The following is a 27,956-nucleotide window of genomic DNA, read 5'->3' on the forward strand; positions in this document are numbered from 1 at the left end:
CATGTCCAGTTCTAACTGTTGCTTCCTGACCTGCATATAGGTATCTCAAGAGGCAGGTCAGGTGGTCTGGTATTCCCATCTCTTTCAGAATTTTCCACAGTTTATTGTGATGCACACAGTCAAAGGCTTTGGCATAGTCAATAAAGCAGAAATAGATGTTTTTCTGGAAATCTCTTGCTTTTTCCATGATCCAGCGGATGTTGGCCATTTGATCTCTGGTTCCTCTGCCTTTTCTAAAACCAGCTTGAACATCTGGAAGTTCACGGTTCACATATTGCTGAAGCCTGGCTTGGAGAATTTTGAGCATTACTTTATTAGCATGTGAGATGAGTGCAATTGTGCGGTAGTTTGAGCATTCTTTGGCATTGCCTTTCTTTGGGATTGGAATGAAAACTGACCTTTTCCAGTCCTGTGACCACTGCTGAGTTTTCCAAATGTGCTGGCATATTGAGTGCAGCACTTTCACAGCATCATCTTTCAGGATTTGAAAGAGTTCAACTGGAATTCCATCACCTCCACTAGCTTTGTTTGTAGTGATGCTTTCTAAGGCCCACTTGACTTCACATTCTAGGATGTCTGGCTCTAGGTGAGTGATCACACCATTGTGATTATCTGGGTCGTGAAGATCTTTTTTGTACAGTTCTTCTGTGTATTCTTGCCATGTCTTCTTAATATCTTCTGCTTCTGTTAGGTCCATACCATTTCTGTCCTTTATCGAGCCCATCTTTGCATGAAATGTTCCCTTTGTATCTCTAATTTTCTTGAAGAGATCTCTAGTCTTTCCCATTCTGTTGTTTTCCTCTATTTCTTTGCATTGATCACTGAGGAAGGCTTTCTTATCTCTCCTTGCTATTCTTTGGAACTCTGCATTCAGATGCTTATATCTTTCCTTTTCTCCTTTGCTTTTCGCTTCTCTTCTTTTCACAGCTATTTGTAAGGCCTCCTGAGACAGCCATTTTGGTTTTTTGCATTTCTTTTCCATGGGGATGGTCTTGATCCCTGTCTCCTGTACAGTGTCACGAACCGCAATCCATAGTTCATCAGGCACTCTATCTACCAGATCTAGTCCCTTAAATCTATTTCTCACTTCCACTGTATAATCATAAGGGATTTGATTTAGGTCATTCCCGAATGATCTAGTGGTTTTCCCTACTTTCTCCAATTTAAGTCTGAATTTGGCAATAAGGAGTTCATGATCTGAGCCACAGTCAGCTCCCGGTCTTGTTTTTGCTGCTGTATAGAGCTTCTCCATTTTTGGTTGCAAAGAATATAATCAATCTGAATTCAGTGTTGACCATCTGGTGATGTCCATGTGTAGAGTCTTCTCTTGTGTTGTTGAAAGAGGGTGTCTGCTATGACCAGTGCATTCTCTTGGCAAAACTCTATTAGTCTTTGCCCTGCTTCATTCCATACTCCAAGGCCAAATTTTCCTGTTACTCTAGGTGTTTCTTGACTTCCTACTTTTGCACTCCAGTCCCCTATAATGAAAAGGACATCTTTTTTGGGTGTTAGTTCTAAAAAGTCTTACAGGTCTTCATAGAACCGTTCAACTTCAGCTTCTTCAGCATTACTGGTTGGGGCATAGGCTTGGATTACCGTGATACTGAATGGTTTGCCTTGGAAATGAACAGAGATCATTCTGTCGTTTTTGAGATTGCATCCAAGTATTGCATTTCGAACTCTTTTGTTGACCATCATGGCTACTCCATTTCTTCTAAGGGATTCCTGCCCGCAGTAGTAGATATAATGGTCATCTGAGTTAAATTCACCCATTCCAGTCTATTTTAGTTCGCTGATTCCTAGATAAAAAGAAAGCTTCTACAGAACAAAGAATACCATTATGAAAATCCAAATGCACCCTCCTGAAAGGGAAAAGAGATCTTAAAAGCATATAACAATAAGGGTTTAATCCCCCAAATACAAAGAGAACTAATACACTCAACAACGACAAGAAACGCCAAACATCCTGAATTTTAAAAATGGGTTGAGGATCTGAAGAGTCATTTTTCCACGGAAGATGTACAGAGACGCTCGGCATCACTAATCATCAGAGAAAAGAAAATCAAAAGCACGCTGCGCTATCACCTCCCGCTTGTCAGAGCAGCTGTTGTTGAAAAGAAAGAAACATAAACGCTGCACAGAATGTGGAGAACAGGAAACGCTCGTGGCCACTGGTGGAAACGCAGCCAGTGCCGCCGCTTTAGTGAAGAGCATGGAGGTGCCTCAAGAAACTAAGGAAAAAGAGCACCATATAATCCAGCAATCCCACGCCTGGGTATTCATCCCAAAGCAAGCAAAAACACTAATTCAAAAAATATGTATAACATGCAGCCCATGTTCAGCATTGTTTACTACAGCCGAGATACAGAAGCAACCAAAGTGTCTATCAACAGATGAATGGATAAAGATAAGGTGGGGTGTGTGTGTCACGCCGCATCTTTATCCATTATCTATATAGTGGAATACTACGCAGTCACGAAAAAGAATGGAATCATGCCATTTGCCCCAACATGGATGGACCTAGAGGGTATTAAGGTAGTAAAACAAGTCAGGCGGAAAGAGACAAAAACCACAGGATTTCACTCATATGTGGAATCCAAAACAAACAAAATCAAACAGAAACTCATAGATACAAAGAACAGATCAGTGCCTACCAGAGAAGAAGCGGTGGGGGGCCCGAGATGAGTGCAGAGGTGAGCTGCATGGGGAGGGGTGCAATCGGACCTCTGGTGGCAATCACTCTGCAGTGCACACAGGTTTCCTACTAAAATGTTGTGCACTTGAAAGTTTCAGATATTAAAAAAAAAAAATGATGGAAGGGGAGAAAGGAGGGAGGAGGAAGCTTCTGTAGTTTAAAAGGGGCTTAACAGGTACATCCACCTATTCAGTGAGCCTTCTTCAGATCTGACTTCAAAGAACCAACTGTAAAGAAAATTTTCAACTGAAAAATTTAAGCACGGATTAGCTGTTTGGTGATATGAAGACATCAGCATCAACTCTAGCACGTGATAAAGCTACTCGGTGAGGTCTATTCGAGAGCCGCATCTTTGGGCAATGCAGTGCCATGCGTGACAGACGAAATCTGATGGGGGCGTGCAGGGGAGGGGAGGGTCACAGAAGCAACGAGAGGAGCCAGGAGCTGCTTGTCGGAGCCCAGCGAGGCGTGTGTGAGCATCCGTCCTACAAGGCTCTCTGCTTGTTCCATGACTGACATCTTACATGACTCCCTTTAAAGCACACGGTGCGGCCGGGAAGACAACATATATAAAAAGATAACCGACACTGCAGCTTAGCACAGGAAAAACCACAACCCAGAGACGCCGGTAGTGAGTCACGGGAGAGAGGAGAAGCATCTTCGGCGGGTGTTCCGGAAGCCCCGAACCTCGGGGTGTGCGGAGCGAGGAGGGGCCAGTGATGGGGGGTGGAGCTGACCCCGGGGCGGGGGGCACAACAGACACACGGAGCCGACCACCTGCCGCCTGAGACGGTATTTCTCTCTTCCCGGTTCCAACATCCGGGGCAGAAGCAGTCGACAAACGGGGCTTGTGTTAAGCTGGGGGCGATGAGGAAGGAGCCAGAGAAGGGGCGCTCAGACTTTATACGCTCGGCTGGGTGGGCACACGCAGCAGGGGCGTTGGCGTCAGCACCATGGAGAGGGGCAGGGGTCCACACACAGGCCTCTGCCTGCCCATCGAGGGCAGGGCTGGCCGTCGGCAGCGTGTGGACAGTGGTGATGGGTGCTGAGCGGGGCCAGATCAGGAAGCACAGCGCTGGGGAACGACGGGCAGCGGGAGGCGGCAAGGCCAGTGAGAGGGGTTCCCGGGGAGCCTGCGGTTTAGAGCGGGCACAGCCCAGGGAGGGGAACGTGGGGAGCAAAGGAGCCGCTGCCGGCAGGCCGCCCGCCAGGGCCACCTGAGCCCAGTGTGCCTTCTTCCCCGAGACAGGAGAGGCCGATGACCACCTACCCTTGCCCGCAGTCACAGCTCTGCACCCCCTCCAGCTGCAGCACCACAGCGGCCGTCTGGACAAAGGGGGGCTGAGGAGAGAGCCACCAGCTGAAGGGCACAATGTGGGCAACAGGGGACTCACGGTGGCTTCAATGACGCCTCTGCTCACAGGGGGAGCGCTAACCGGAACAGGTTCGCAGTCCCTGTTTTTTTTAATCTGCTACCTGCTTGATGTTATGATTTGCATATCTTCAAAGGAGAAGTCAGACTTGATCGCAATCTCACTTTACATTTTACGGTCTCAGGGAAAGGCTGCTAGAAGAGATGAGGGCCCCGGGCGTCGTAGAGACCAGGCCAGGCCAGCGGTCATCTGTCCCCCAGCGATGACCACTGCGGGGCTGACTCACATCAGGGTGCTGGGGTGTGGCTTGGGGGTCGGTCACTTCACAGGCCCAAGTTCCCTCCAGCAACTGGGACAGCACTCATTTTAGGCTGGGGTCTCCTGGGGACCCGTGATACCCACAGAGTAAGCAGCTGAGCGTGAGCTTGCCCACGGGAGTGGGGAGGCCTGAGAAACAGTGACGCCCCTTCATAGTCAACCCTGCAGACACCACGTGGGCCCGATGGGCCTGTGACCCTCCCCCCAGCATCTTCATCAACAAGGCCAGGGAACAGCGAGGCTGCCGGGGCAGGAGACCTACACTGAGCCCCCTGAGTCTGACACCCCTTCCCCACAGGACCAGCCTGGCCACCTCCCCACACCCCGCCCCTCTCTGAGGGGGAGCCTCGGGAAGGGGAAGAGACCCTCGAAGGTCCAGCCTAGGCAGGCGCCAGAGAAAGACTGGAGCCCCCGAAAAGGCGCAGGGTGCTTACCATCGTCTGTGATCGGGGCATCCCTGGGGTCCGTAGGCGAAGGCCATCTCTGGGGGGCCGCCGGCGCCGACAGGACCCGAGGCGCTCTCCAAGGCGCGCGCACAAGGCCGCGGGGCGCGGGGTCGCCGTCCCTGGCGGGCGCGGGGGCCTTTCGGGCCGCGTAGGCGCCCAGCGCAGCCACCAGACGCTGCCTGTCCACCCCGCCGGCCACTTTGGGGCTGAGCTCGTCCGGCTGGAGCCGGCGGAGCGTGCGCAGGGGGCGGCCCCCTGCGAGGTCCGCGCGCGCCGCGGGAGCGTAGGTCAGAGCGGACGTCTGAGCCACGAAGGTCAGCACGCTGTCGGCCAGGGGGTCCTCACCCTGCAGGGGCGGGGGACAAACAGCGGGTGAGCGCCCATCGCCAGCCACGCCCCGCAGTGGCCCCGGGTCTGGGCCGCAGGCGCGTCCCAGCACCCCAGGCGCGCCCAGGTTCGCCTCCACCGATGGGCGGGCGCGTCCGCGGTCCTCCCGCAGTCTTTCCACAGCGGCTTTACTGAAGCGCAGCCCGCGCGCCGCGAGCCTCGACCCATCCGTGTGCTCAGCGCCTCCACCGAGCGGCGCGGACACCACCTGTCTGCCGCCCGGACACCCGCACCCCTTCCGGGCTCCCCTCCCGCAGGCAGCGGCTCATCCGCGTCCTGCGTCCTTCTCCCGCATGTGCCGAGCCGACGCTTCCTGTAGGGCAGCGCCGCGCAGCCTCTGGTGTCTGCTTCTTGCAAGGAGCGGGCTTCCCTTGTGGCTCAGCTGGTAAAGAATCCGCCTGCAACGCGGGAGACCTGGGTTCCACCCCTGGGTTGGGAAGATCCCCTGGAGAAGGCAAAGGCTACCCACTCCAGTGTTCTGGCCTGGACAATCCCGTGGGCTGTGTAGTCCGTGAGGTCGCAAAGAGTCCCACACGACTGGGCGACTGTCACTTTTTGCCGCCCTTCTCGCCCCGAGCATGCCCACCCCAGGCGCGCCAGCAGGCAGCGGTAGGTGCCGCGCTCCCTGGTACCCCTGAAGTCTGCTCTAAGGACAGGAAACGCGCTTGCGCTTTCATTCATCAGCTGGGGAACCTTCGGGTTCTTTCCGCTTTGGGGCCGATGTGAGGAACGCTGCTGTGAACAGCCGTGTACAAGCCTGCGTGTGAACATGGGTTCTTCCTCCTGGCTGACCGGTGGGTGGCCCTGCGCTAACTGTGCAGGAGCCGCGGACCGTGTCCCCGCCGGCCGGCTTGGTGTCCGCGCTCACCGTCTTCTACCGAAATGAGCGCTGTCTGCCTTCGGCCGCCCTGCACCGTGAGGAGGTTCCTGCCGGTCGGGTCTACGTTTCCTGCCGCGGAGCTACGCCGACCCCTTCTCCCGGGCTGTGTGTTCGGCGGGGAAGGTCCGCCTAGGCCTCTCCCTGCCCCGGGGGTTTGCTGTGGCTCCGCAGAGGGGCTCCCCAGGGCTGCACCCCGTGTCTGACGTCAGTTTCCCTGCAGCTCCCTTTTTCGCTGGTCACTGAAACCCCTTTTGAATCTGATCCTTTTGACGCTGCCGGGGCGCCTGGTTTCACACACAGCGTGGATCCAGGCCTTTCCCTGGCCTCCCCTGCCTTCCCTCCTCACTCAGGACTCTCCCAGGAGCATGTGGTCTCGTCACATTCTGATTTGCCCACAGAACAAGGCCCAGTTTCCTCACCTCGAGGGCAGCTGTACAAACGTTAGAAGTCTCAGTGTCCTGCCTCTGACACGTCATCAAAATTTCAAGGACAAACAGTAATTTCCCACGAGGGTCTGACTCGGCGCGGCTTTCACTGTGCGCTCCAGGTGGGGTGCGGGGCCGCAAGCTCTCAGAATCTCGGGCTTCCCGTTCTCCACGTGCCCCTCCCTCGGGGCACAGTATCGGGCCAGGGGTACGTGCCTGGGGACCCAGCTAAGACGTGCAGCCACCACTGAACCTACAACGGTGGTTCAGACTCCCAAGGCTGCTGTCTGTTTCTACCAATGATGATGCTGGGGCTCAGCCTACAGCACAGATCTGGGGGCAGCGAGCCTGGATCCGGAACCCGCTGCTCTGCGTGCTGCTCTCCTTTCTCACGTAGGAAGCTCGGCCAATCACTTGACGTTTTGACAGTTGGTTTTCCTCTGTTACAGGAGATTGACCACTATCTGTCACATTGCGTTTATTTCTAAAATGATGTAACTGTGCTGTGCTTAGTCACTCAGTCGTGTGCGACTCTTTGCAAGTCCATGGACTGCAGCCCACCAGGCTCCTCTGTCCATGGGGATTCACCAGGCAATACTGGAGTGGGCTGCCCTTCTCCAGGGGCTCTTCCCAACTCAGGGATCGAGCCCAGGTCTCCCGCGTTGCAGGCGGATTCTTTACCAGCTGAGCCACCAGGGATGTAACTGTAGTTGTCATCAAAATGTTTAATTCCATCCAGCTGGCTGAAATCAACTGCTTTTCCTTTAGAGGAAGAAAAGATTCACAAGGGAGAGAAGGAGGGGAGGAGACAAGACGCCTCCACAGCAAACGGCCCTCTAGCACTTCTGCACAAACTGGGCGCGAGGCTCAATCTCAAGTTCAGCTGAACTCCCGCTGAGCAGGCTGCCTCGGAACGCCTGGGGTCCCAGCGCGGGGCTGGACAGCCTCTGAGAGGCTCATCAACCTGCCAGAAGCACCGGCTCCCTATGTGTGAAGGCAGCTTCTGCTCGAAGGGCCTTCTGTTACGGTCGGTGGAGAGGCGGGTGGAGGCCCCGCAGGCCCTCCGGGTGAGTGACCGTCAAGCCAGTGAGCTCTGGGACCGACTGCGATGAACAGCCTGTGGGGTCCTGTGTGCTCTCAGCCAAGTTAAGGTGAAGAGGGAGAGAGGGTTTTAGCAGGCAGACTGAAATAATAGAAACGCCAGCTCTCCCAAGTCACACCGGGTCCCGTGAGGGACAGCGGGGGCCCTGGTGTCGGGGACTGTGCACCCTGCCGCCGGGTGCCCAGGCCAGCACGGGCTGGGGACAGGGAGCGTCCTCACGGTCACCCCCCGCCTGCGGCTTCACATCCTGACTGAGCGAGCGAGCAGAGGGCGCTGGCCCCTGGCTCGGATCCCGCTTCTGCTCTCAGTGGCCTTTGCCCTAATGGGTCGTCTAACTCCAAGTGCAGTGGGGGTGGCCGTGGCACCCAGCACAGACGTGGAGGGGCTCCCGCTTCCTCACGGCTAGCCCCCGGCCCGCTCACACCAGTGATGTCGCTCTCTTTACCATCTCACACCTGCGCGTCCTGTAAGACTCGGGGACCCGGGCACAAGCCCTGGGGCAGTGATCTGGTGGGCTCTGTGCACTCGCACCTCTGAGTCAATAAGATTCTGGGACAGTTCTCAAAGCCCTGTTTTGAAGGTGTTTTAAACTTCAATTCAACAGACCTATGACCTCAGGTTTCCTAAGATAACACTGAGTAATCGTTAAGACAGCAGTTGCCCAAATCAGGAGATTAGCAACTGAAAAGCAGGAGAACTGGCCAGGCTCCAGCCACCATCAGCAGCATCACCAGCATCACCACCATCACAGCCATCACCGCTGCTGTGTGCTGAGCTCTGGACCACGTTCTACATTCTGGGGTGGGGGGCGGTGGGGGGTGGAACGCCTCAAACATGGGCCTGTCTTCAAACAGCTTGCCGACTGAAATGGGGTCAAGTCACAGACTTGGTAGTGGAAAGAGTATCAAAGAGGTTTGGTGACAGGCAGTTTGGAAGGCAGCAGTCATCCTGAGCTGGGGAAACCACGGCCGCTTCCTGGAGCCACAGTCCGCGTTGCTTCCCTGCCTGGACGTCTCCCCTTGCCCCGAGCCGTGCTGGGGCCGGGGTCCTGGAGCCGAACGTCGGGCTACTTCCTCCCACGGAAGTCCGCCGGCCCCAGTCCCAGATCACTCAATTACGAGTTCAGCCTGCCAGAGCCTGCAGGCTCTCGGGTGCCACATGCCAGCTGACGCTGAGTGAAGGAGATTTTCATGTATACACTGGTCACTCACGCTCGTCAGATATTCTCTTGTGCCAAGCATCCAAAACAAATTAGGAAGCCCAAATTGGGCCATCTTTTGACCGCATAACAAACATTTCCTCCAGTTTGTCTCACAGCCTGAAGGCAGCATTGACAAGCACGCTGATCAAGACACATTTGCTGCAGGCGTGACGAAGCAAGGAGCGGTGGCGGTGTCCACAGGCTGCCTAACGAGGGCCCCACAGTGCCACCGGCGGCGGCAAGTCTGGGGGCTGAGCAGGAACGGGGTGCCTGCCCTGCCTGCTTGCGCTTAGGCCACAGAGGGCAGTGCTGGCCAGGCGCTCCTGGTCTCTCAGCACAGGGGAGGGGCTGCAGCGCCCCACACTGCAGGCTCCAGTTGCCCTGCCCACTCCCCACGCTGGCAGCCAGAAGATGTTATTCCTACTGACAGCGCTGTCACCAGGGCAGGCGTCCCCCCGTCCAGAGCCTCACGCTGGCCCCTCTCTGACCATGGCAGTGCTGTCACCAGGGCAGGCGTCCTCCATCTGGAGCCTTCACACTGGCCCCTCTCTGACCACGGCAGCACTGTGACCAGGGCAGGCGTCCCTCCGTCCGGAGCCTCACGCTGGCCCCTGTCTGACCACGGCAGCACTGTGATTAGGGCAGGCGTCCCCCCGTCCAGAGCCTCACGCTGGCCCCTCTCTGACCACGGCAGTGCTGTCACCAGGGCAGGCGTCCTCCGTCTGGAGCCTTCACACTGGCCCCTCTCTGACCATGGCAGCGCTGTGACCAGGGCAGGCATCCCTCCGTCCAGAGCCTCACGCTGGCCCCTGTCTGACCATGGTGCCTGTGCTGTCTCTGCTATCAGCTTCTAGAGCTCACGAAATCTGAGGTTGAAGGGGTGTTAAGTTCCAAACCACAGGGGTGACGATTTCCGCAGGAGGCTTACAGCAATGCGAAGCCTGGGTGTTCAGTTCCGAACATCTGGCCATGATGTCACATTAAGTAGCTTGGAACTGGTCTCGAAGACCACTTATGACAGGAAGCGTGTGTGGTGTCCCCCCGACCCCAGCCCTCCCTCACCTCTGCTCCAGCACACTCTCCTCCCGCTCTGTCCTCCGCAGCCGCACCCACGGCCTCACGCCTGCGGTCAGAAGGCCCAGGGGATGCTCCAAAGCAGGCAGCCGCCGCCTCCTGTGCACCCGGGTCAGCCCGAGGCGGGTGGCATGCGTGCTCCGCCCGGAGGACTACGACGGTCGCAGCATGGGTGGCATTTTCCAACTGCCAGGGCCAGGCCGGGCTTTGACTTGACGTGTTTCCCTTCTTTCTGACCTTCTCAGCCACCCTTGTGTAGAGACACAGTTCAGTTCAGTCGCTCAGTCGTGTCCAATTCTCTGTGACCCCATGAATCGCAGCACGCCAGGCCTCCCTGTCCATCACCAACTCCCGGAGTTCACTCAGACTCACGTCCATCGAGTCACTGATGCCATCCAGCCATCTCATCCTCTGTCGTCCCCTTCTCCTCCTGCCCCCAATCCCTCCCAGCATCAGAGTCTTTTCCAAGGAGTCAACTCTTCCCATGAGATGCCAAAGTACAGGAGTTTCAGCTTTAGCATCATTCCTTCCAAAGAACACCCAGGACTGATCTCCTTCAGAATGGACTGGTTGGATCTCCTTGCAGTCCAAGGGACTCTTAAGAGTCTTCTCCAACACCACAGTTCAAAAGCATCAATTTTTTGGCGCTCAGCCTTCTTCACAGTCCAACTCTCACATCCACACACGACCACAGGAAAAACCATAGCCTTGACTAGACGGACCTTAGAGACACCACTAGCCTCATTTCCTGGATTAGGAGACAAGCTCTCCGGGGAGGAGGGGCCCAGCTGGGATCTGGCCCCAGGCCTGGCTTCAGGCGGGGCCCCAGGGAAGTGGCCCCACCGGCAGGCTGCCTGCTGGAAAATGCAGAACTGCGCTCAGCTGGGTCTGGAGGAGGCAACTTGGGGACCTCGCTTTGGCTTAAAAAATTAACATGTGAAAGCTGGACAACAGCTCCAGGCCCGAGTTCCTGTGCTTCCCACCTAATTGCAGTTTTCCTCCGAGGTTTGTGCTCTGGCCATCATGTATTTTCCTTCCACGTAAGCTAAAAACCTCACAGTCCGTGTTAATTATTTTGCCTTAAACATCCAATTGTTTTTGTCCAGAAATTTACAAATATTATGTGGGTTTCTCATTCCTGGCTACTTGCCAATTTACTATTTCTGGTTCTTTTCTTCCCCTTAGCAGATACTGGCGTCTCTGCGTCAACTTTCTTTAAGCTGAGGAATGTCTTTCAGCGCATCCGAGGCACGAGTGTTGCAGACTCGAGTGCTTCCCGCTCCCCTACAGTTGTGAACAGTGCAGAATCCAAGGCGACGGGGTTTTGTGCCCTTTCTGTTGGTTCCACTGTTGTCTGGTCTGCTAACGAGACGCGAGACATCGTCCTTATCAACAGCCCCCGGATGTAAGGCATCTGTTTACCTGAGGATACCGCTAAAATTTTCTCTTTATCTTTGGTTTTCCCCCAATTGCTTATGATATGCCTAGATTTTGTTTTCTCTGTATTTATCCTGCCTGAGGCTCAGCCAGTCTCCTGCATCTATGTTTTGATTAGCTTTATCAGTTTTTGGAAAAACACCAGCCACTACTACTTCTTTAACCATTTCTTCTGCTTCCTCTCTCCCATGTAGGATTCCAACCGTGCAGGTTAGAGTACTTGGCATTGTGCCCCGTGTCTGGGTGCTTTGTTCCATTTCACACTCTTTTTCTGTATTTTTTCTTTTATTTTTGACTATGTCTACTGACCTGACTTGAAATTCACTGATTCTTCTCTCCACGTGGCTAGTCTATCATTAAGCTTCTCAAATGAGTCCTTCACCTCTGAGCTTCCTTTAATTTCTAGCATTTCCATTTGGTTTTTTTTACTGTTCCCATCTCTCTGCTGCAATTTCCCATTTGTTCATTTATGTTTTTTCACCTTTCCCACTCAATCCTTTAACATATTTATCTTATTTATTAAGATGTCCTTTTCTAATAATTCCAGCACCTGAGTCATATCTGGGTCTCCTCCTATCCACTCTTTACTCTCTCGACCAGAGTGGCGTTTTGCTGTCCTTCATGGGTCTCCCGACTTTTGATTGCATGTTGGATCAGTCATACATAATTGGGATTGTACGTTTGATTATTGCATGAATGAGCAATGGAGACCAAAGCAAATCATATTTAACCCGTCTTCTCTCCGTCCGAGTCCGTGGAATCTGTCACTGAAATGGTGTGGACTTTGTAGCCGAGTCGGTCAGATTCGGTCACTCCTGCCCACAGTAATGCTGAGGGTAGGCTCAGGCTCAGGTCCAAGCTGGAGTCAGCCTCGAGCGCTGCCTCGCGCTTTGCAGTCAGCCGCCAGCTTTCTGAACCTGGAGCTCTCTCTGATTCACAGCCCCACACGACATGTGCAAGACACTTCTTTTCCTGGCTTTCTGCACTCTACACATCAATCTTTCTCCACCACGTTGCCTCGTCCAAAACTTTCAAGGGGTGAGGTGTGCTCAGCAGGGCTTGGCGCCCCTTGGAAGGACGTCTCCCAGCTCCCGTCTCGGGCACTCGGCGCTCTGTGCAGCCTGACTCTGGGCTCTACCCTCACACTAGTCTCCACTGAAAACGGCTCCTTAAAAACCTCAGCTGCATTCTCCCCCGCTTCCCCCCATGGTTCCTGCCTCCAGGGAAGTCTCTGTGGTCTCTTCTTCCCTAGAAGGATCTCCTCCCTTTCTGAATTTAGTTCATTCAGGGCTCTTTGTATTAGCTCCGTGGGCTTTTTCCTTTAAGGCTATGGTTTAGCAGCTCACCTGGCCTGTTCCTATTGTCAGAGTGGACTGGGGTGGCCTCTTGACGTTCTGCCCTTCGAGATGATCCAAACATCTTCAACTGCTGACTTCTGGGTGTTTGTCCAACACCCATCCTCTGGGAAGCCCCTGACCCCATGTGCCCTTCCGGCTCAAGTTCAGCCAGTCATTAGTACTAAACAACACAGTTCGGCACCATAAATTCAGAGCTCTTCTCTGACGATCATGACAGCTACATGCTTGATGACATACACAGAAAAGGTGATTCCTAAAGTAATCCACCGGAAACTGGTTGCATCACCAATGTCGAAAGCTTACGCTTCCAACTGAGACATGTCATCAGCTGACGGGTGGGGAGATCGGCCAGCGCTGCCCAAAGCCCTGGCCGGGTCTGCACAAACGCTTCTCACACCCGAGTCCATGTCAGCTCATCGGAGAGATGACCAGGGCTTTCTCCTCAGTTAAACCCTGGACACAGAAGATAATTTCTAGACTTTTGCACCTTTTTTAACATAATGAGAAGCATCTATCTCACACAGAATAAAAACGCCTGAGCCAGAAGCCAATGTTGAGAAGCCGCTATCTCAACACAGCATAAAAATACCTGAGCCCTAAGCTGCCGAGTGCTCCTTTTCTGAACCATCCTTGTGACCATCATGCTCAAACAGCCGCACGGTGAGACGAGCACAGAATCCGTTCTTCAAACTGGGCGCTTCTGAGAGGCGAAGGGCTTGCTGGATTGCAAGGAGCAGCAGCACACCCAGCCCGGCCCAGGCAGGACCCCAGGGCCTCATTCCCGGCTGGGACTCTCAAAGACCGCAGAAGCCAGACCTGCTGGCAGGTGGCAGCTGCTGAAGGCGGCTGGACAGGACCGCGGTGTGTCGGCAGCCGTGTGTCCAGAGACAGAGAGAGGCCTGGGGCACAGGCGTCGTCTCGTGGGCAGCCCAGGGCAGCAGGGTGCAGCCTTTGGAGGAATGACTGGTGCCAGCAGAGAGCAGTGGCTCCCCCTCAATGGGGCAGGTGCCAGACAGCCCGCCCGGCTCTGGGCCCTCTGAGCTGGGGTGGGCACTGAGGCTCTGCAGGCATCCCAGGGTCAGAGCCTGGGCCCCGAGAGGTGGGCAGAGCTGAGCCCGCACTCCTGGGCATCGCCAGGGCCCCTCCCAGAGGACCAAGGCCCCACCTCCCATTCCCCACCAGGCCACCATCACCCCTAACCCCAGTCTCCTGGGCGCTGACAGCCACCCGGGGCCCAGGGGGCAAGGCTGCCCCACGTGTGTTTCCAAGTCTGGTGCCAGACAGAGCTCACGCCATAGAGTGCCCAAACCTGAATGAGAAACGGGCCGGCAGGCTTAGGACTGACCACCACGGGCGGCCATCGCCGCCCAGCTGAGCAGCCGCCGGCCCGCCTGGGACCTGGGCTCAAGGCTTCATTCGGCGCCACCAACACCTCATCAGGAAGGCCCGTCCAACTGCTTCACGGGGAGACTTCACCGGAACGCCTTCCGCTCAGACTTCTCCCTCGCCTGTCGCTGACCGAGCGCCTCGTCCCCGCCTTCTCGCCGCGTGCACTCCACGCCGGTCGCTCGTTACCGACTGCTCATGCCCGCTGCCCAGGCACCCGCCCCGGGGTCCCCACGACGGAGTCGGGATGCCCACAGCCGGAGCCGAGGCCGGGCTGGTAAAGACTCGCCGGGCCACTGGAGGGAGCCCCAGACGATTTCTGTTTTACATTCTCAAATCCCCAGCATCGAGAGAGCGAGGAGCGAGGCTGGCTTTCTGCTGTGAGAGGAGACGGAGTCCGTCCTGCCGGCGGTGTGCCGGGCAGCAGCCTCGCCCCTGGGTGCTGGGCGGGTGGGGGCACAGATCAGATTTTCTTCGTGAGCAGGCCGCACCCCTGTGAGTCTCTCATGGAGCCAAGCACACCTTTGAGCATCCAGCAGATGGCTTTCAGACTTGACCTGGTTTCCGTTTTGCCTCTAAAACAGGGATGACTACTTCTAGAAACTACAATGAACTGAGCCCTGGGCTGAGAGCTTCATCCTCCCACTGATGTCCAGACCATCACTGCCCAACGGCAGGACCCGGGAGGACAGAGAAAGGGAGCGGCCTCCCAAGGCAGCACAGCACCAGCGGAGGAGCCGCAGCGTCGGAACCCCGGGCATCTCTTGCGCTGCCCTCTGCCGGCCGCCAGGACAGGGTCCTGGCGTCGATGCAGCCCCATGGTACCCAGCTTGGTGTCTGCTTCACAGAAAGTGCAAGGTGGAAAACCCGAGTTTAACATTAAAATACACAGTGTGGTGCTCGCCTCAGCAGCGCCGCATGCGTGCTACATCCCTTCAGTCGTGTCTGGCTCTGTGCGACCCTATGGACAGCAGCCCTTCAGGCTCCGCTGTCCACGGGATTCTCCAGGCAAGAATGCTGGAGTGGGCTGCCACATCCACCAAATAAACAGCGTCAGTGCAGCCGGGTCAGCAGGGGTACGGCCTGCGCTGAGGAGCTTGCAGAAGGCTCACAGGAGAGCTTTCAAACCCCCTACCCTGCCCCGCTCAGGCGGCTCCCTGGAGCAGGGGGCCAAGGGCTGGAGTGGGGATGCAGACCCTCCCTCTTTGTGCGATTCCCCTCCGGGGCCTGCGCTCGGCCGCCCCGTGCCCCACACGGCCGCCCTGCACGGGCCCCAGAGCCCAAAGCCGGGAGGGGTCTGAGAACCGGGCTGAGAACCGGGCTGACGCGGGCCGCTCGGGCTGCAGAACCTGGGGAACCGAGTGAGTGCCCCTTCTCCAGGAGCTACGAGCAGGCTGTGGAAAGGGGCGTGTTTGCCACCAACACCCAGGGCACAGCGTGGCAGAGGGACACAGCCTGGCGGAGCAACCCAACCCGGCCCGGGGTTCCGGCGCGCGGCCTGGGGCAGGGCTGGGGTGGGGCTGGGGAGTGACCTGACCAAACCTGGGGGTGTTCATCCGCCTTCTGGGCAGCCTCTGGGTCAGACCCAAGGCCGAGTTCTGCAGGCGGCGGGAGTGCGGCTGTCACATACCCCGCCCTCCCGAGCACGCGGACCTGGGTGCTGCCCCCAGAGCCCCTCCTCGGCATGCGTGAGGGCCCCGGACGCCACCTCTAGGCCCTGCTCCCCCAGGCAAGTGAACAGCTGGCAGTGCCGCTTTAACCGGCTGTCATGAAAGCACACCTCCTTTCCCATCCAGAAGGTTACGAGACTGCTCGATGCGTTTGTAAACTGTTCTTTTCCATGGGCTTCGAGTCCCAGAGGTCTCCAGAGCAGACTGGCCCCGCTGCAGAAGGAACTCCCACCCGAGGGCCTGACAGCTGGCACACAGGACGCCCCGAAGGAGCGGTGCCCACGGACAGCTGTCAGGGGGCGCAGGAAGACAGGGGTGCACACAGGCCCTCCAGGGGGCGGGGAGGCCCCCCGTCCTTCCACCCCGCCCACCACTCGCCCGGGACATGGTGGGGAGAGCCCAGAGGGGCCGCAGGCACGGGAAACATCCCCTGTGTGCGCCTGGACAACGAAACACCCCGAGCACAGGGCCGCGAGGGTCACCGCCCCGACCCGAGGGCTGCGAGGCTCACCTGGGCAGGTGGCCTGTCCAGCTCCGGCCCTGGGAGGGCGTCGGCGGCGGCGGCTGCCTGGGACAGGGCCTCCAGGTAGGGCAGGTAGTGCTGCAGGGCCTCGGCCAGCACGCCACCCTCCAGGCTGAGGCTCCGCTCGTCTGGGACGCTCTGCTTCGAGCTCCTGGGAAGGAGAGGGAGGCGTCAGGCGGTCCTCAGGCACAGTGCTGGCTCTGCCCTCAGGGCCCACAGCGGGCAGGGGGGCAGCAGGGCTGTGCAGGCACTCAGGCACCAGGCCAGGCGGCGAGGGCTGGCAGCAAGGGCCCGACCCGCCGCTCACACCGCCCACGGTGGTGCCCTGTCTGCACCCAAGCCTGGTGCTGGGACACAGGTGAACCTGGTGAGCGAACCCTGACTTACTTTCTCAACAGCCGCCCCACCACTGGGGGCAGAGACAAGCCGGAATGGGGAGTCGGCCAGGACTTACTAAGTGCAGGGAGAACCTCAGCGGCAGAGAGGCTTCCCGGGCAGGGAGGGGAGACTGGCGAGCGCTGGGCCCGCCGCCCCCTGCTCTGGGCCTGTCTCCGTCAGCGGCCTCCCCTCCACTCCCTGCCGGGTGCCAAGGAGCAGGCACAGAGGGTGAGAAGGTCGTGCTCACCCACCTCCCGGAAGAGGGGAACACAGGGGTCCGCAGGGCATTGGCTTGCTAGTCAGCTGACGGGGAGATGACCCCGGGCCCTCCTGGCGCCCCAGTGTGACCACAAAAGGCAGGCAGCAATCCTGGGAAGCTGCCTGGAGGAAGGGACCTTGTTCTCGTGGGTTTTCTTGCTCTTTGCTCTCCTGAGAATCTGCATGGGGCCTCAGCCACAGTCAGCACTGGCAACAGTGTCCGCTGAACAAATGAGCTTGGAAACACGTGGTAGGCTCAGGTGACGCCGAGTTAGCGCAGAACCTGTGTCCCCACCGCTGACCTCGCAGAGGGCGCCTCTCCAGCACCAGGAAGGGCAGCCCTGTGACCAGACTCTGCTGTCACTGGGGGTGAGTTCAGGACAACCAGTGGCTGCCTGCGGTGAATGGCAGTGACGCAGGTCATGAACTTGGGAAAAAAAATGTCCTGTTTCCTTTTTCTTTAATGACAATGCATTTTAAAATCATGTAAAACACAGTACTCAGCCCCCGTTGGACTCGGACAACTGCAGACGCCGTCTGTGGGCACAGGAGTGGGCAGGCTCCGAGGCAGCTGCACACGGCTCACAGTGTGCTCTGCGGGAGCTCGGCAGCCGGGCGGCAACCGAGAGCCACAGACTGCGGCCGGAGGCCCCGGCGTCCTCGCAGCTGCCACGTGCGCTTGCCGCTCACACAAGTAAACGCTGGGTTTCACCTGTGTTTGTTTCGCATTAACTGCCGGAAGTGCCCCAGAGATTGGAGGAGGCTAGCCCGGCCCCCAGCAGAGGCAGCACTCCCAGCCCGGGCCGAGGGTGAGTGCCTGTCTGCTGACTGCCTCATTTCTCCCGTCCTTCCCCTGGTGTTTGTGTTTGCAGAGACGTGGGTTTTCAGGAACAGCTGGATTTTCATACTTACAATACTTACTTGATACTTACAAATGCATCAAGTACGGTAAAAGTCGTGATACCTGCAGGAAAGGGTGGGCAGAAATGGGCCTGCGGCGCTCCCAGCCAGGCGCGGTGGGCGGCCGTCATGCGGGAAGGCCGTGGACACGGCGAGGGACAGAGAACGGGCTGCCTCTGTGCGCCCGGAGCTGAGAGCAGGGCTGGCCTCGCTCTGCAGCCAGAAGGCGGCCTGCAGCCTGTGTGCAGAAGAGACTGCCCGCTGCCTGGGTCTCCTGTGGGAGACCCGCGCCAGCCCCGGAGCCCCGAGGGTCAGGGCTCTGGAGCCTGTCATCACCACCGCCCCTTCTCCGAACTCCCCGGGACCAGAGCCTGCACAGCTCAGGCCCGACCGAGGGGAGCTCCCTGGGCACCCGGGCAGGATCTCGCTGGGCTCGAGGGCCCAGCCCCCTGCCCCCCGGCCTGGTGTCTTCTCAGATAGCAACCTGAAGAGGAGGGATCTGGCCGTCATCCAGGTGAGAGGGCGAGGCCTGGCACGTCGCTGGGTCTCACGACGACGCCAGCTCTGGTTGTGCCTGGAAGCCGCGGGCAGAGCCGAGCTGCTTCTATGAGCGCGTCTCGTGTGGGTGTCTAGGTGTGTGTGTATCTGTGTGTCTGTGTTCCTAAGTGTGTGTATGTATCTAAGTGTGTGTGCCTGTGTGTCTATGTGTCTGTGTGTCTGTGTGTGTCTGTGTGTGTGTGTGTATCTGTGTTCCCAAATGTGTACCTAAGTGTGTGTGCCTTTGTGTCTATGTGTCTGTGTGTGTGTCTGTGTGTATCTGTGTTCCCAAATGTGTATCTAAGTGTGTGTGTCTGTGTAGCTCTGTGTGTGTGTATCTGCGTGTGTGTCTGTGTTCGTAAGTGTGTACATGTATGTAGCCATGTGTGTGTGTCTGTGTGTTTTGCAGGTGTTGGGTAAGGCTGTGTTACTAACAACCATATCCACTTTCAGTGACCAGGGAACAATGTTTTAAGTACTTTACTCCAAGCGTGAATGTTACCTACACATGGTAACAAACATCTGTTACCTACATGTGGGTCTTTACTGTGGTTTAGACACAGTCGAGGAATGTTCCCTGGTGTCTGAGATGACACAGAATCTGCCTGAAGTGCAGGAGACCTGGGTTCCATCCCTGGGTCGGGAAGATCCCCTGGAGAAAGGAATGGCTCCCCACTGCAGTCTTCTTGCCTTGGAAGTCCCATGGACAGAGGGGCCTGGTGGGCTATAGTCCATAGGCTCGCAAGAGTCACACACAGACTGAGCGACTGACACTCTAGCAGTGCACAGGGTGCAGATGGGTGTGACTTCCCACTTGGGGTCACGGAGAACAGGCTCCTGGCCACTGTTTTCACAGGGAAAGTCTGGTTCTTAAGAACAGGCCACTGATGTGAGGGGCTCGATACCCATGTGTATTTCATATGAACTAGGACCTACAGAAAATCTCCACATTTGAGCTTAATTATCACAATTAACAAAACTGTCCTGTTATTATTTCTGAAGCCTTTTCAAGTTACATTGGCTCAGACTTAATAGGATGTAAAGGATCAGGAGCCACACGGTTCTTTGCGTCTCAAATCATGGCTATCGCTTACCTGACCACTTTTTAATGGATGAGATTTCATGCTCTGTGTTGTCAGTGTGATTTAACTGAAGTCAGTTTACGTTTCTGGTCCTTTGTCTATTTCTCTCACTAATTGCTGATCAATGCAAATAGAACCGCCTCATAAATGTGCCTTTAAATTGTCTTATTCATCTTCCCGGGGGTCTGTGCTGGAGGACTGTTTGCGACACTCTAACACGTAACAGCGACGGGCACAGCCGTCACCACGCTGAGACGTCGCAGGAATTAGCTTGCAGCCTGACTTCTGCCCTGTCATTCTCTTGAAGCAGATCAAAGCTTTGTAAGCGTCCATTCTCTACCTCGGAAGACCAAGCGTGTCGTCTCCACTGGTCACTTTCCCACCCCCTGCACTGACCTTCAGGCTCCAATAACACAGGCTGCTTTACGGTGTCCCCCAGTTTGCTACAGGAAAGACTCCGAATTATAAGTAGAATCGTTGCAAAGAGCACGCCACAGCCTGGCTCTCACTCCCTTTGTCCACAAGCCTAACCCATCTAACCATCATTTACTTTTGGAAATGGTTATTTCTAACCATTTTATTTTTCACGGAAGCAGAGCTCACAGCTCAGTCACGTCCTCTGAGGAACGAAGGGCCGGCAGGATTCTGGTCACTGCGATGACTCCTGTAGTCACCAAGTGCCACGAGGTCTTTCACCTGCTCCTTCCTTCTTTAGTCAACAGCTCTGGGCTGGACGCCCCCTGGGCACGGTCCATGCCAGCTGCCAGGGCCGTGCCGGGATGGAGGTGGGGCTCAGACCTGTCACTTCAAAACCTCCCTGGAGAGCCAAGAGGCGACGGCCGCAGACTGAGTGTAAAGTGAGAGGCTCGGCTACAAACGCCAGAGGTGGTGGAAGCAGAGCCACGGTCACGGGGGGAAGAAGGGCAGAGAAGTCAGGGGTCTCACGGAGATGCCCAGGGGCTCCAAAAATGCCACGTGACACTGTTTGTAAAAGCCACCTGCCAGTCAGAGCATCCAAAGGGCAGGCTTTCAGAGGGTGAGTGAGGCAGCAGAACCCAGAGGACACAGGCATGGCAATACCAATCGTAGAAAAGTGGGGTCAAGACAAAGAGCAATAAAGACGGCAAGGCTCCATCTAACCACAGCAGGTGTGACGCCCTCAGTGAGGAGGAGATGCCGGGAGCTGGGCTGGGTGTCAGACCCCCACGCGTGTGAAGCAAAATACAAATGGAAATAAGGCTTTTGCCTGAGACATTTCAATAAATCAAAATATAAATAAAGAATTTGACTCTGAGTAATTTATACATAGTTATAAATTTTATGTCTAACCATCTATAAAAATGTGCTCTTTAATAGTGGATACAAGGTTTTTAAGTATCCACTGAAAATTAATAAACATGTGGTATAAACTAGGCCACAAAGAAATCCCAAATTTCTAAAAAGAAAAAGCTGAACATGTCACATTCTCTGATGAAAATGCAGTAAAAGTAGACAGTAATTTAAAGTCTAAAGAAGACATGAGTAGGACGAAATGCGAGCCTGCACTTACTGCTCCCACAGGGTGCACAGCTACAGTGGCAGATAATCGAGAACACAGGCAAACGGGCCTGTCGACATCGCAGGACGACGCCAGAACCACGCTCGCAGGCGAACACACAGCCGCAAGTGATGAAAAGATAAGGACAAAACTTTCAGCTCAAGAGCTTCATTAAAAAAAAACAAAACAGTAAATACGTCTAATGATAGTAGAAAGAGGAAAATCCAGGAGATAACTCTTTTTATAAACTGTGTTAAAGGGTAAAGATAGACGTGGATGGCAAAGTGTAATAACCACGCGTGCAATGAGCAAGTTTTAAGTGATAACACAGCACTGTGATCACACGAAGTCAACACAACTGGGAATCCCTGTGGAAAGGATGAGAGTGCTCTGCAGAAATGTGAAGGCTCCAAATTCACACAGTGAGACCTGTGAGCATATTTCACCAATGATCTGAGAAGACAGTGGGAGTGGTACGGGATTTAACCACACAGAAAGATCGTTTAAAATATATACTGGGCAGCAGACAATTCAACACTGAAGAAAATTTAGCAGGAGGTTTTCGAAAAGAAGGAACATTATTCCATGCATATCTATGTGCATCATTCCGCGTGTATGTTTCCTGACAAACACTGAGGGAGAGCCTGGGCGGCCAGGATTCCCGTGCTGGCTGCTGAGTCACCAGCAGATGCCCGACGGGACGCGCAGCATCTCCAGTAAGGGAGCCGCTTGCAGAGACACCGCAGGACCAGGAGAACCGCAAGCTCACGGCGGAGAATGGCTGGGTCTAGGGAGGGAGGGCTTGAAGAGGCAGAGCGGGGGTCCAAGTGGCCGTGGCCTTGGCAGAAAGGTGGCTGTGCTGCCAGCCCTGCCTGCCAGCTGGGGGTGAGTCTACCCCAACCCGCCGAGCCTGAGGTCAACGCCTGCTGGTTGCCTGCTGGAAGCCAACGTCTCCTGGGGTGGAGTATGGTGGGGCGGCTACTGGGGAGCATCCCAGAGTGCCACCCCCGGCACAAGGCTCTGCCTTTAGAGCCAGACGGTTGGTTTATTCGGGTTCAACACCCTCGAGAAAGACATGATCCGTCCAGCCCAGGAGGCTATGAGCCCAGTTCCACTGGCGACCACACCTCGTTCACGGGCGGAACAGACCACAAATCTGCTTCTCCAGAACGGGGCACATGAAGAGCTACCAGCCTCACACAGAAGACTCCATATGGAGAGAAACAGCCCAGGACCATACAGAAACACTTCTATACGGACACAGATCGTGCACAGGAAGTTCATATAGAAAACTCCAACCTCTTCACATGTGCATTTTTAAACTTTTAATCTCACTTGTAATCTAAAAAGCCACGTTATTTTTCACAGCAAATGGGCAACTGTTTTAAATGACAGCATCACCAGTGGTAAGAACGTGGCTACCTGGGTGTGGCCCTCGTCTGACTTCTCGGGCGTTCTCTCTGGAAACTCTCTTTCTGTGAGGCGACCTGGCCTTCCCCACGCTCGGCGCCTGTCCAGCCGGGGCAGCTGTTCTGCTCTGCCTCCTGGCGCTCCTGACCCCCCGCGCCGTGGCCTCCTCCATGGCGTCCGAGGTTGCCTGGGACAGTGCAGCCCGCTCAGGAGCCTCGGCGCCAGCAGGAAGGCGCCGCAGGCTGTGTGAAGCGCCCACGTGTCGCTCAAAGACCAGCGCGAAGAGTGTGAACCCGCCCAGATGAAAATGGACAGCCTGACTGCTTTTTGAGTGTTATTTTTGCAGAACAGACTCCCGAGGCAGGTTCTCATTGATGAAGCTCAACAGACCAGTGAGGATGACAAGGCAGAGCTCCCACCTCCCCTCAAGACGCGCACAGCCTGGCCGGGGAGGGCTGCCGGTGCACGTGCTCTCACGTCTGGCGCGTTGACTCTGTGGGACCCGGCGGCCTGGCTGCCCCTCTGCTGGACGGACTGAGCAGGAAGGAGGAGGCCGATGCTTCTGCACTGGGATTTCTCTACCCGAGGCTGTGGGCAGACGGTGGGCTTCCCCGCTAAGCCGAAGGGGCGGTCCCTTCCCTGCTGTCTGACCTTGAGGAGCAGCTGCCCGTCAGCTTGGGGACGGCAGCCAGCTCCCGCACGCTGCCCATGGGCCGCCCCTCCCCTCCCCAGGCCGGTGTCCTCCTGCACAAGTGGGCAAAGCTTCCACACCCTCCGCACGTGTGCAGAGACGACAAGGTGGAACAATCCGGCTCTCACAGGCTGCTGTGCTGGGGGCCCGAACGCGGCTTCCATGGTTTAATTTGCTTTTTGTACTAAACTGAGCATAAATTCTTACTGGGAAATGAGAATTCTTGACCCTCCTGCTTTTAACCAAGGCTCTGGAGACGCAGACTCTCCAAGGGTCCCGGGAAGGGAGATAGACCCTTGGGCACGTCCGTTGTTGAGACCAATCCCTTGTGGGAGGGTCCCCCTCACACCCTCCCCGGGGGCCAGAACCCTGTGGTGGGGGGAGTCCCATCTTCCCCTTCCCCACATCCCAACTTCCGGAGCATCTACACCAGAGAGACGGGGCTCTTCGCTCCATGAAACAAGGAGAGGGCTGGTGGACACGGGCCAGGGAAGAGACACGAACAGGTCCGCTTTACCTGGCGGGGCTGGACGCCTCGGGGTGGCGCGGGTGGGTCTGGGGAAGGCTGGCGAGCTCCCGGGCCATCACACGCTGGGTGGAGTCATCCTGCCACGTGAGACCTGGGGAGAGAGTGGCGGGCACCGTGTTAGTGTGGAGGCTAAGCCGGAGGCCCTGCTGCGGTCCCCGAGCCACTGCTGGGGTGCTCTCCCGCAATCTCACCAATCAGCCAAGGCCCCTCTCTGCGGTTTCTTATGAGCTCTTCTCCTTATCAAACCCCAGCCCTCCGCCTAGACCAGAAACGTGGTGGGTGCTTTGCTATATGAACAACACAGGCGGGGCGGGGCCGGGCTGGACAGGAGGTGAGCGCCACGGTCAGCAGACAGACTCTGTTCACGGGGAAGATGCGACCCTTCTGCCTGGGGAGGCCTGGCCACAGGAGGTGCTCCTCACCCAACAGTGAGCCAGTGGCCAGTGCTCCGCGCCGCTCCACCTGCTCGCGGCTGCCACGTCCTGGCTGTTTGCTCCTCACAACCCTGACCTGCTTAAGAGCCACATGTTGGAAATGAAATAAGGGTTATTGTTACTATGAAAGCAATTATCATGGGGCTTAATGTACTGTATCTGGGAGCCAATTACGTTATATTTAATACTCAAATGTTATGACAAAGAGCTTTATAACAAGGGCGAAGTAGTTATGAAGGCAAAATCCATGTGCCTATGCATTAATTACATGCACTGCAGATCACATGATAATTATGCTCAGAATTACCAAATAACTCCCAAGAATAATTATTATGCAATTTGTACATTTTAGATCTTATGGTAACACTTTAGCACTTAGAACTACCCCGTGCAATTATCCATAATTATCTAATCACTAAATATCATGTAATTACAGAGATATATTTTTATGCCCTGTACAAAAACACATTACCAAAAACCTTCGCAACAGGACGGCTGTGCTTGTTTGCGTGTGTGTATGAGCGGGGAGCAAGCAGGTCCACAGCTCGCTGAGAACACTTATTCTGGGCAGAATTAGAAGAACGTCTCGCACATAAGCTGCCTTCATGAACACACTTCAGTAATTTTCAAATGCAAACCTAACATTTTTTAAAATTTACGAACGGCAAGATTCAAACAGCTGGATCACTTCTAAGTCTCAGAAGCCCGTGGCCTTATCCTGAGCGGGAGCTGCAGGAAGTGCAGCCGTGGGCAGCTCAGCTTCTGCCCTGACAACTCGGGGGAGGTCGCTGCAGGGAGACCAGCCCCAGAGGCACGGCCACCCTTGCTTCAGGATTACATACGCTTACTGTCAGCAAGCGTGCTCCACGCGACAGGCACGGCGAGAAAGCACCCCACGTGGAACGTGCTCGTGTGGCTGTCACTGGCCCGTTCCCAGAAGACCCACAAACGAGAGCACATTTGCAACACAAGCGTAGTATCTAGCACCTCAGACCCGGAAAACAGGCCTGGTCTTATTCCCCAAAGTCTGGTCTCCGCGTTGACGTCCACCAGGAACAGAAAGAGTCAAGAGCACAGAAAGAACTTTCGGTGGAAAAAAGTTGAAGTTAAAATTTAAATAACAGAGCTTTGATAATATTTTTATCTGAAGAGCGCAGCAGCCTGAGTCATGCCAACTTTGGGGTCTGTATGGGCCAGAGAAGAGCGCTGAACCTCTAGCCCAGACCGCTCAGCTGTCCTGGCGCGGGCAGAAACGGGGCGCTTGGGTAGAGAGTCAGAGGAAGGCGCAGCTCCGGGCGCTGGGCGTCCCTGGGAGAGACCGTCCCCGTCTGGAAGACAATGAGACACGTGGGCCGCGCTCGCCCCTGCAGCACAGCCGGTCCCTGGAAAGCACACATGGGCAGCTGAGAGCACGGAAAGCAGACGGCCAGGGGCCAAGAAGCAGGTGCTGGGCCCCCGGGGCCTCCCTGGCTTGTGATCTCAGGCTTAGAGCTGAGTCACCAGCAGCCCGGGTGCCGGCCAGGCCCCAGTGAAGCCACCTCGCTCCCATGAGAGGGTCAGGAGAGGAGCCACTGAGCAGCTGCAGACAGAACAGCTCCACTCCCACCAAGCACCGCAGAGGCCCACAGGGGGCCTGGGCGTCCTCCTCCTGCGGCCAGGGCCCCTGCCAGTGTCGGCAGAGCAGCTGACGGGGAGGGGTCTTTCCTCCCCACTGGGGGGTCACAGCTCCGCGGGCCCCAGTGGAGACCAAGCGGGGGCTCAGACTCCCACCGACCCCACTGCCCAGCAGTGAGGACAGGAGCTGGCCCTCAGGGGTCCGCAGAGCTCCGGGGGGCACCTGGGCTTCCACCTCCACCGGCAGCAACAGAGGCCCCACCCCACCTCAGCAGAGCAGTGCCAGGAAAAGGCAGCTACTGCACATGTTTCAATGAAATGCGGAGTCTCATAATATAATCCCAAACGCCCAGGCTTCCACAGAAAACCACTCTCGCCAAAACCAAGGAAACCTCAAACTGAAAAAAAGACAGTCCGCAGACACCAACACTGAGATGTTGGCCTTATCTGACAAAGATGTAACACAGCCACGATACAAATGCTTCAGGGAATAATCACGAACACTCTGGAAAACAAGTGAAAAGTGGGAATTCTCAGTAAAGAAATGAATATAAAAAGGACCAAGTGAAAATGTTGTAACTAAGAATACAACAACCAAAATATACAGCTCAGTGGACGCACTTCATTGAAGGATGGAGGGGACAGAGAGACGAATCAGGGACCTGGAAGAGAGGACAATAAAAACCACCCAATGCCAGCAACAGAGAGAAGACAGTCTGAAAAACAAGGACAGAGCCTCTGGTTGTGGGGCTATAACAAAAGAACTAAGGTAATATAGGAGTCCTAGGAGAAGAGGAGAAAGAAGGCAGGGCTGAAAATCTACTCAAAACATAATAATAATGGCTGAAAATTTCTCAGTTTTGGCAAGAGATAAACTTGAAGCTCCAATATCTTGGCCACCTGATGGAAAGGGCCAGTCATTTGAAAAGGCCCTGATGCTGGGAAAGATCGAAGGCAGAAGGAAAAGGGGACGACGGAGGGTGAGATGGTTGGATGGCATCACCGACTCAGTGGACATGAGTTTGAGCAAGTTCTGGGAGACACTGAAGGACAAGGAAGCCTGGCGTGCTGCAGTCCATGGGGTCGGAGGGAGTTGGACCCGACTCAGTGACCGAACAGCAACATAAACCAAAAGAGCCCAGAAGCTGAGCACCCCAGGCAGGATGAGCCCCAATCGCCTCCAAGACACTGATAATTAAACTTCTGAGACCTGAATGCAAAGAAAAAAATATTGAACATAGTCAGAGAAATGATGCCTTAGCTACAAGGGGAACATAATTCAAATGACAGAGGATTTCTCATTAGAAACCAGGCTGCTGCTGCTGCCGCTGCTGCTGCTAAGTTGCTTCAGTCGTGTCCAACTCTGTGTGACCCCATAGACGGCAGCCCACCAGGCTCACCCCGAAACCAGGCAGGCCACGTCAAATCACATGACATTTTTCAAGAGCTAAAAGAAGAAGCTGTCAGTCCAGAATCCTGACAGACAGCCAATCCAGATGCCTGGCAAAAGTGCGGTTCAGGAATGACAGGGCAAAGAAGACATTCTCAGATAAGTGAAAATGAGAGCCGACTTTACCAGCAGACCTGCCCCAAAAGTACTGCTGAAGGAACTTCCCTAAATAAGGTGATGGCAGAAGGAACCTTGGAACATCCAGGGGGAAAAGGCATGAAAAGCAAAGACACGAGTAACTGTGATGAGCGTCCCTCTTCTGAGCTTTCTAAGGTATGTTGGACAGTTGAAGCAACACTATGATGCGCTCCTCAGTATATGCAGAGGAAATATTTAAAATAATTATAAAAAACAAGGGAACGAATCATAAAGGGAGGTAAGGGTTCTATACCCCACTCAAAATGGTAAAATTATGACACCAGTAAACGGTGAGACTTTTGTATATATAATGTACTATCTGTACCAGCCACTAAAAAGGTTAACAAGAGGCAGATCTACAGATACATTAAAATGGATTTGTAAAGACTGTTAGCCTGAAGTAATGTAGGAAAAGAATACAGATAAAAGAGAACACATAGAAAACGAAAAATAGGACTTTAAGTCTTAATAAATCAATAATTACATTAAATATAAATAAATAGGTTAAGCAAACCAATGAAGATAGACACTGAGTGGATTAAAAACGCATGACCCAACTATATTCTGTTTATAAGAAACTCACTCCAATATTTGAGTGGAAGTAAAAGGATAAAAAAACATATATCATTAATCAAAGAAAAATAGCAGCAGTTATTGTAATAGCACATGAATTAGTCTTCAAAACAAACAAACTTACCAGGGACCCAGACATAATATAATGAT

At 55.2% G+C, this 27,956-nt stretch overlaps 1 protein-coding gene across 5 annotated transcripts in view; it reads right to left on the reverse strand.

The window, feature by feature from the left end:
* Positions 1-27,956, reverse strand: part of PTPRN2 (protein tyrosine phosphatase receptor type N2) — a 599,207-nt gene that overhangs the window by 379,530 nt on the left and 191,721 nt on the right. For all 5 annotated transcript variants that reach the window (XM_061415339.1, XM_061415342.1, XM_061415343.1 and 2 more), the window contains 3 exons: positions 23,586-23,688; positions 16,264-16,426; positions 4,821-5,178 (listed from right to left, as the gene is read on the reverse strand). In XM_061415339.1, coding sequence (XP_061271323.1) covers positions 4,821-5,178; positions 16,264-16,426; positions 23,586-23,688 — 624 coding nt within the window. The remainder of the gene's footprint in view (positions 1-4,820; positions 5,179-16,263; positions 16,427-23,585; positions 23,689-27,956) is intronic.

The sequence above is a fragment of the Bos javanicus genome, chromosome 4, assembly GCF_032452875.1.
Source record: "Bos javanicus breed banteng chromosome 4, ARS-OSU_banteng_1.0, whole genome shotgun sequence".
Taxonomy (NCBI): domain Eukaryota; kingdom Metazoa; phylum Chordata; class Mammalia; order Artiodactyla; family Bovidae; genus Bos; species Bos javanicus.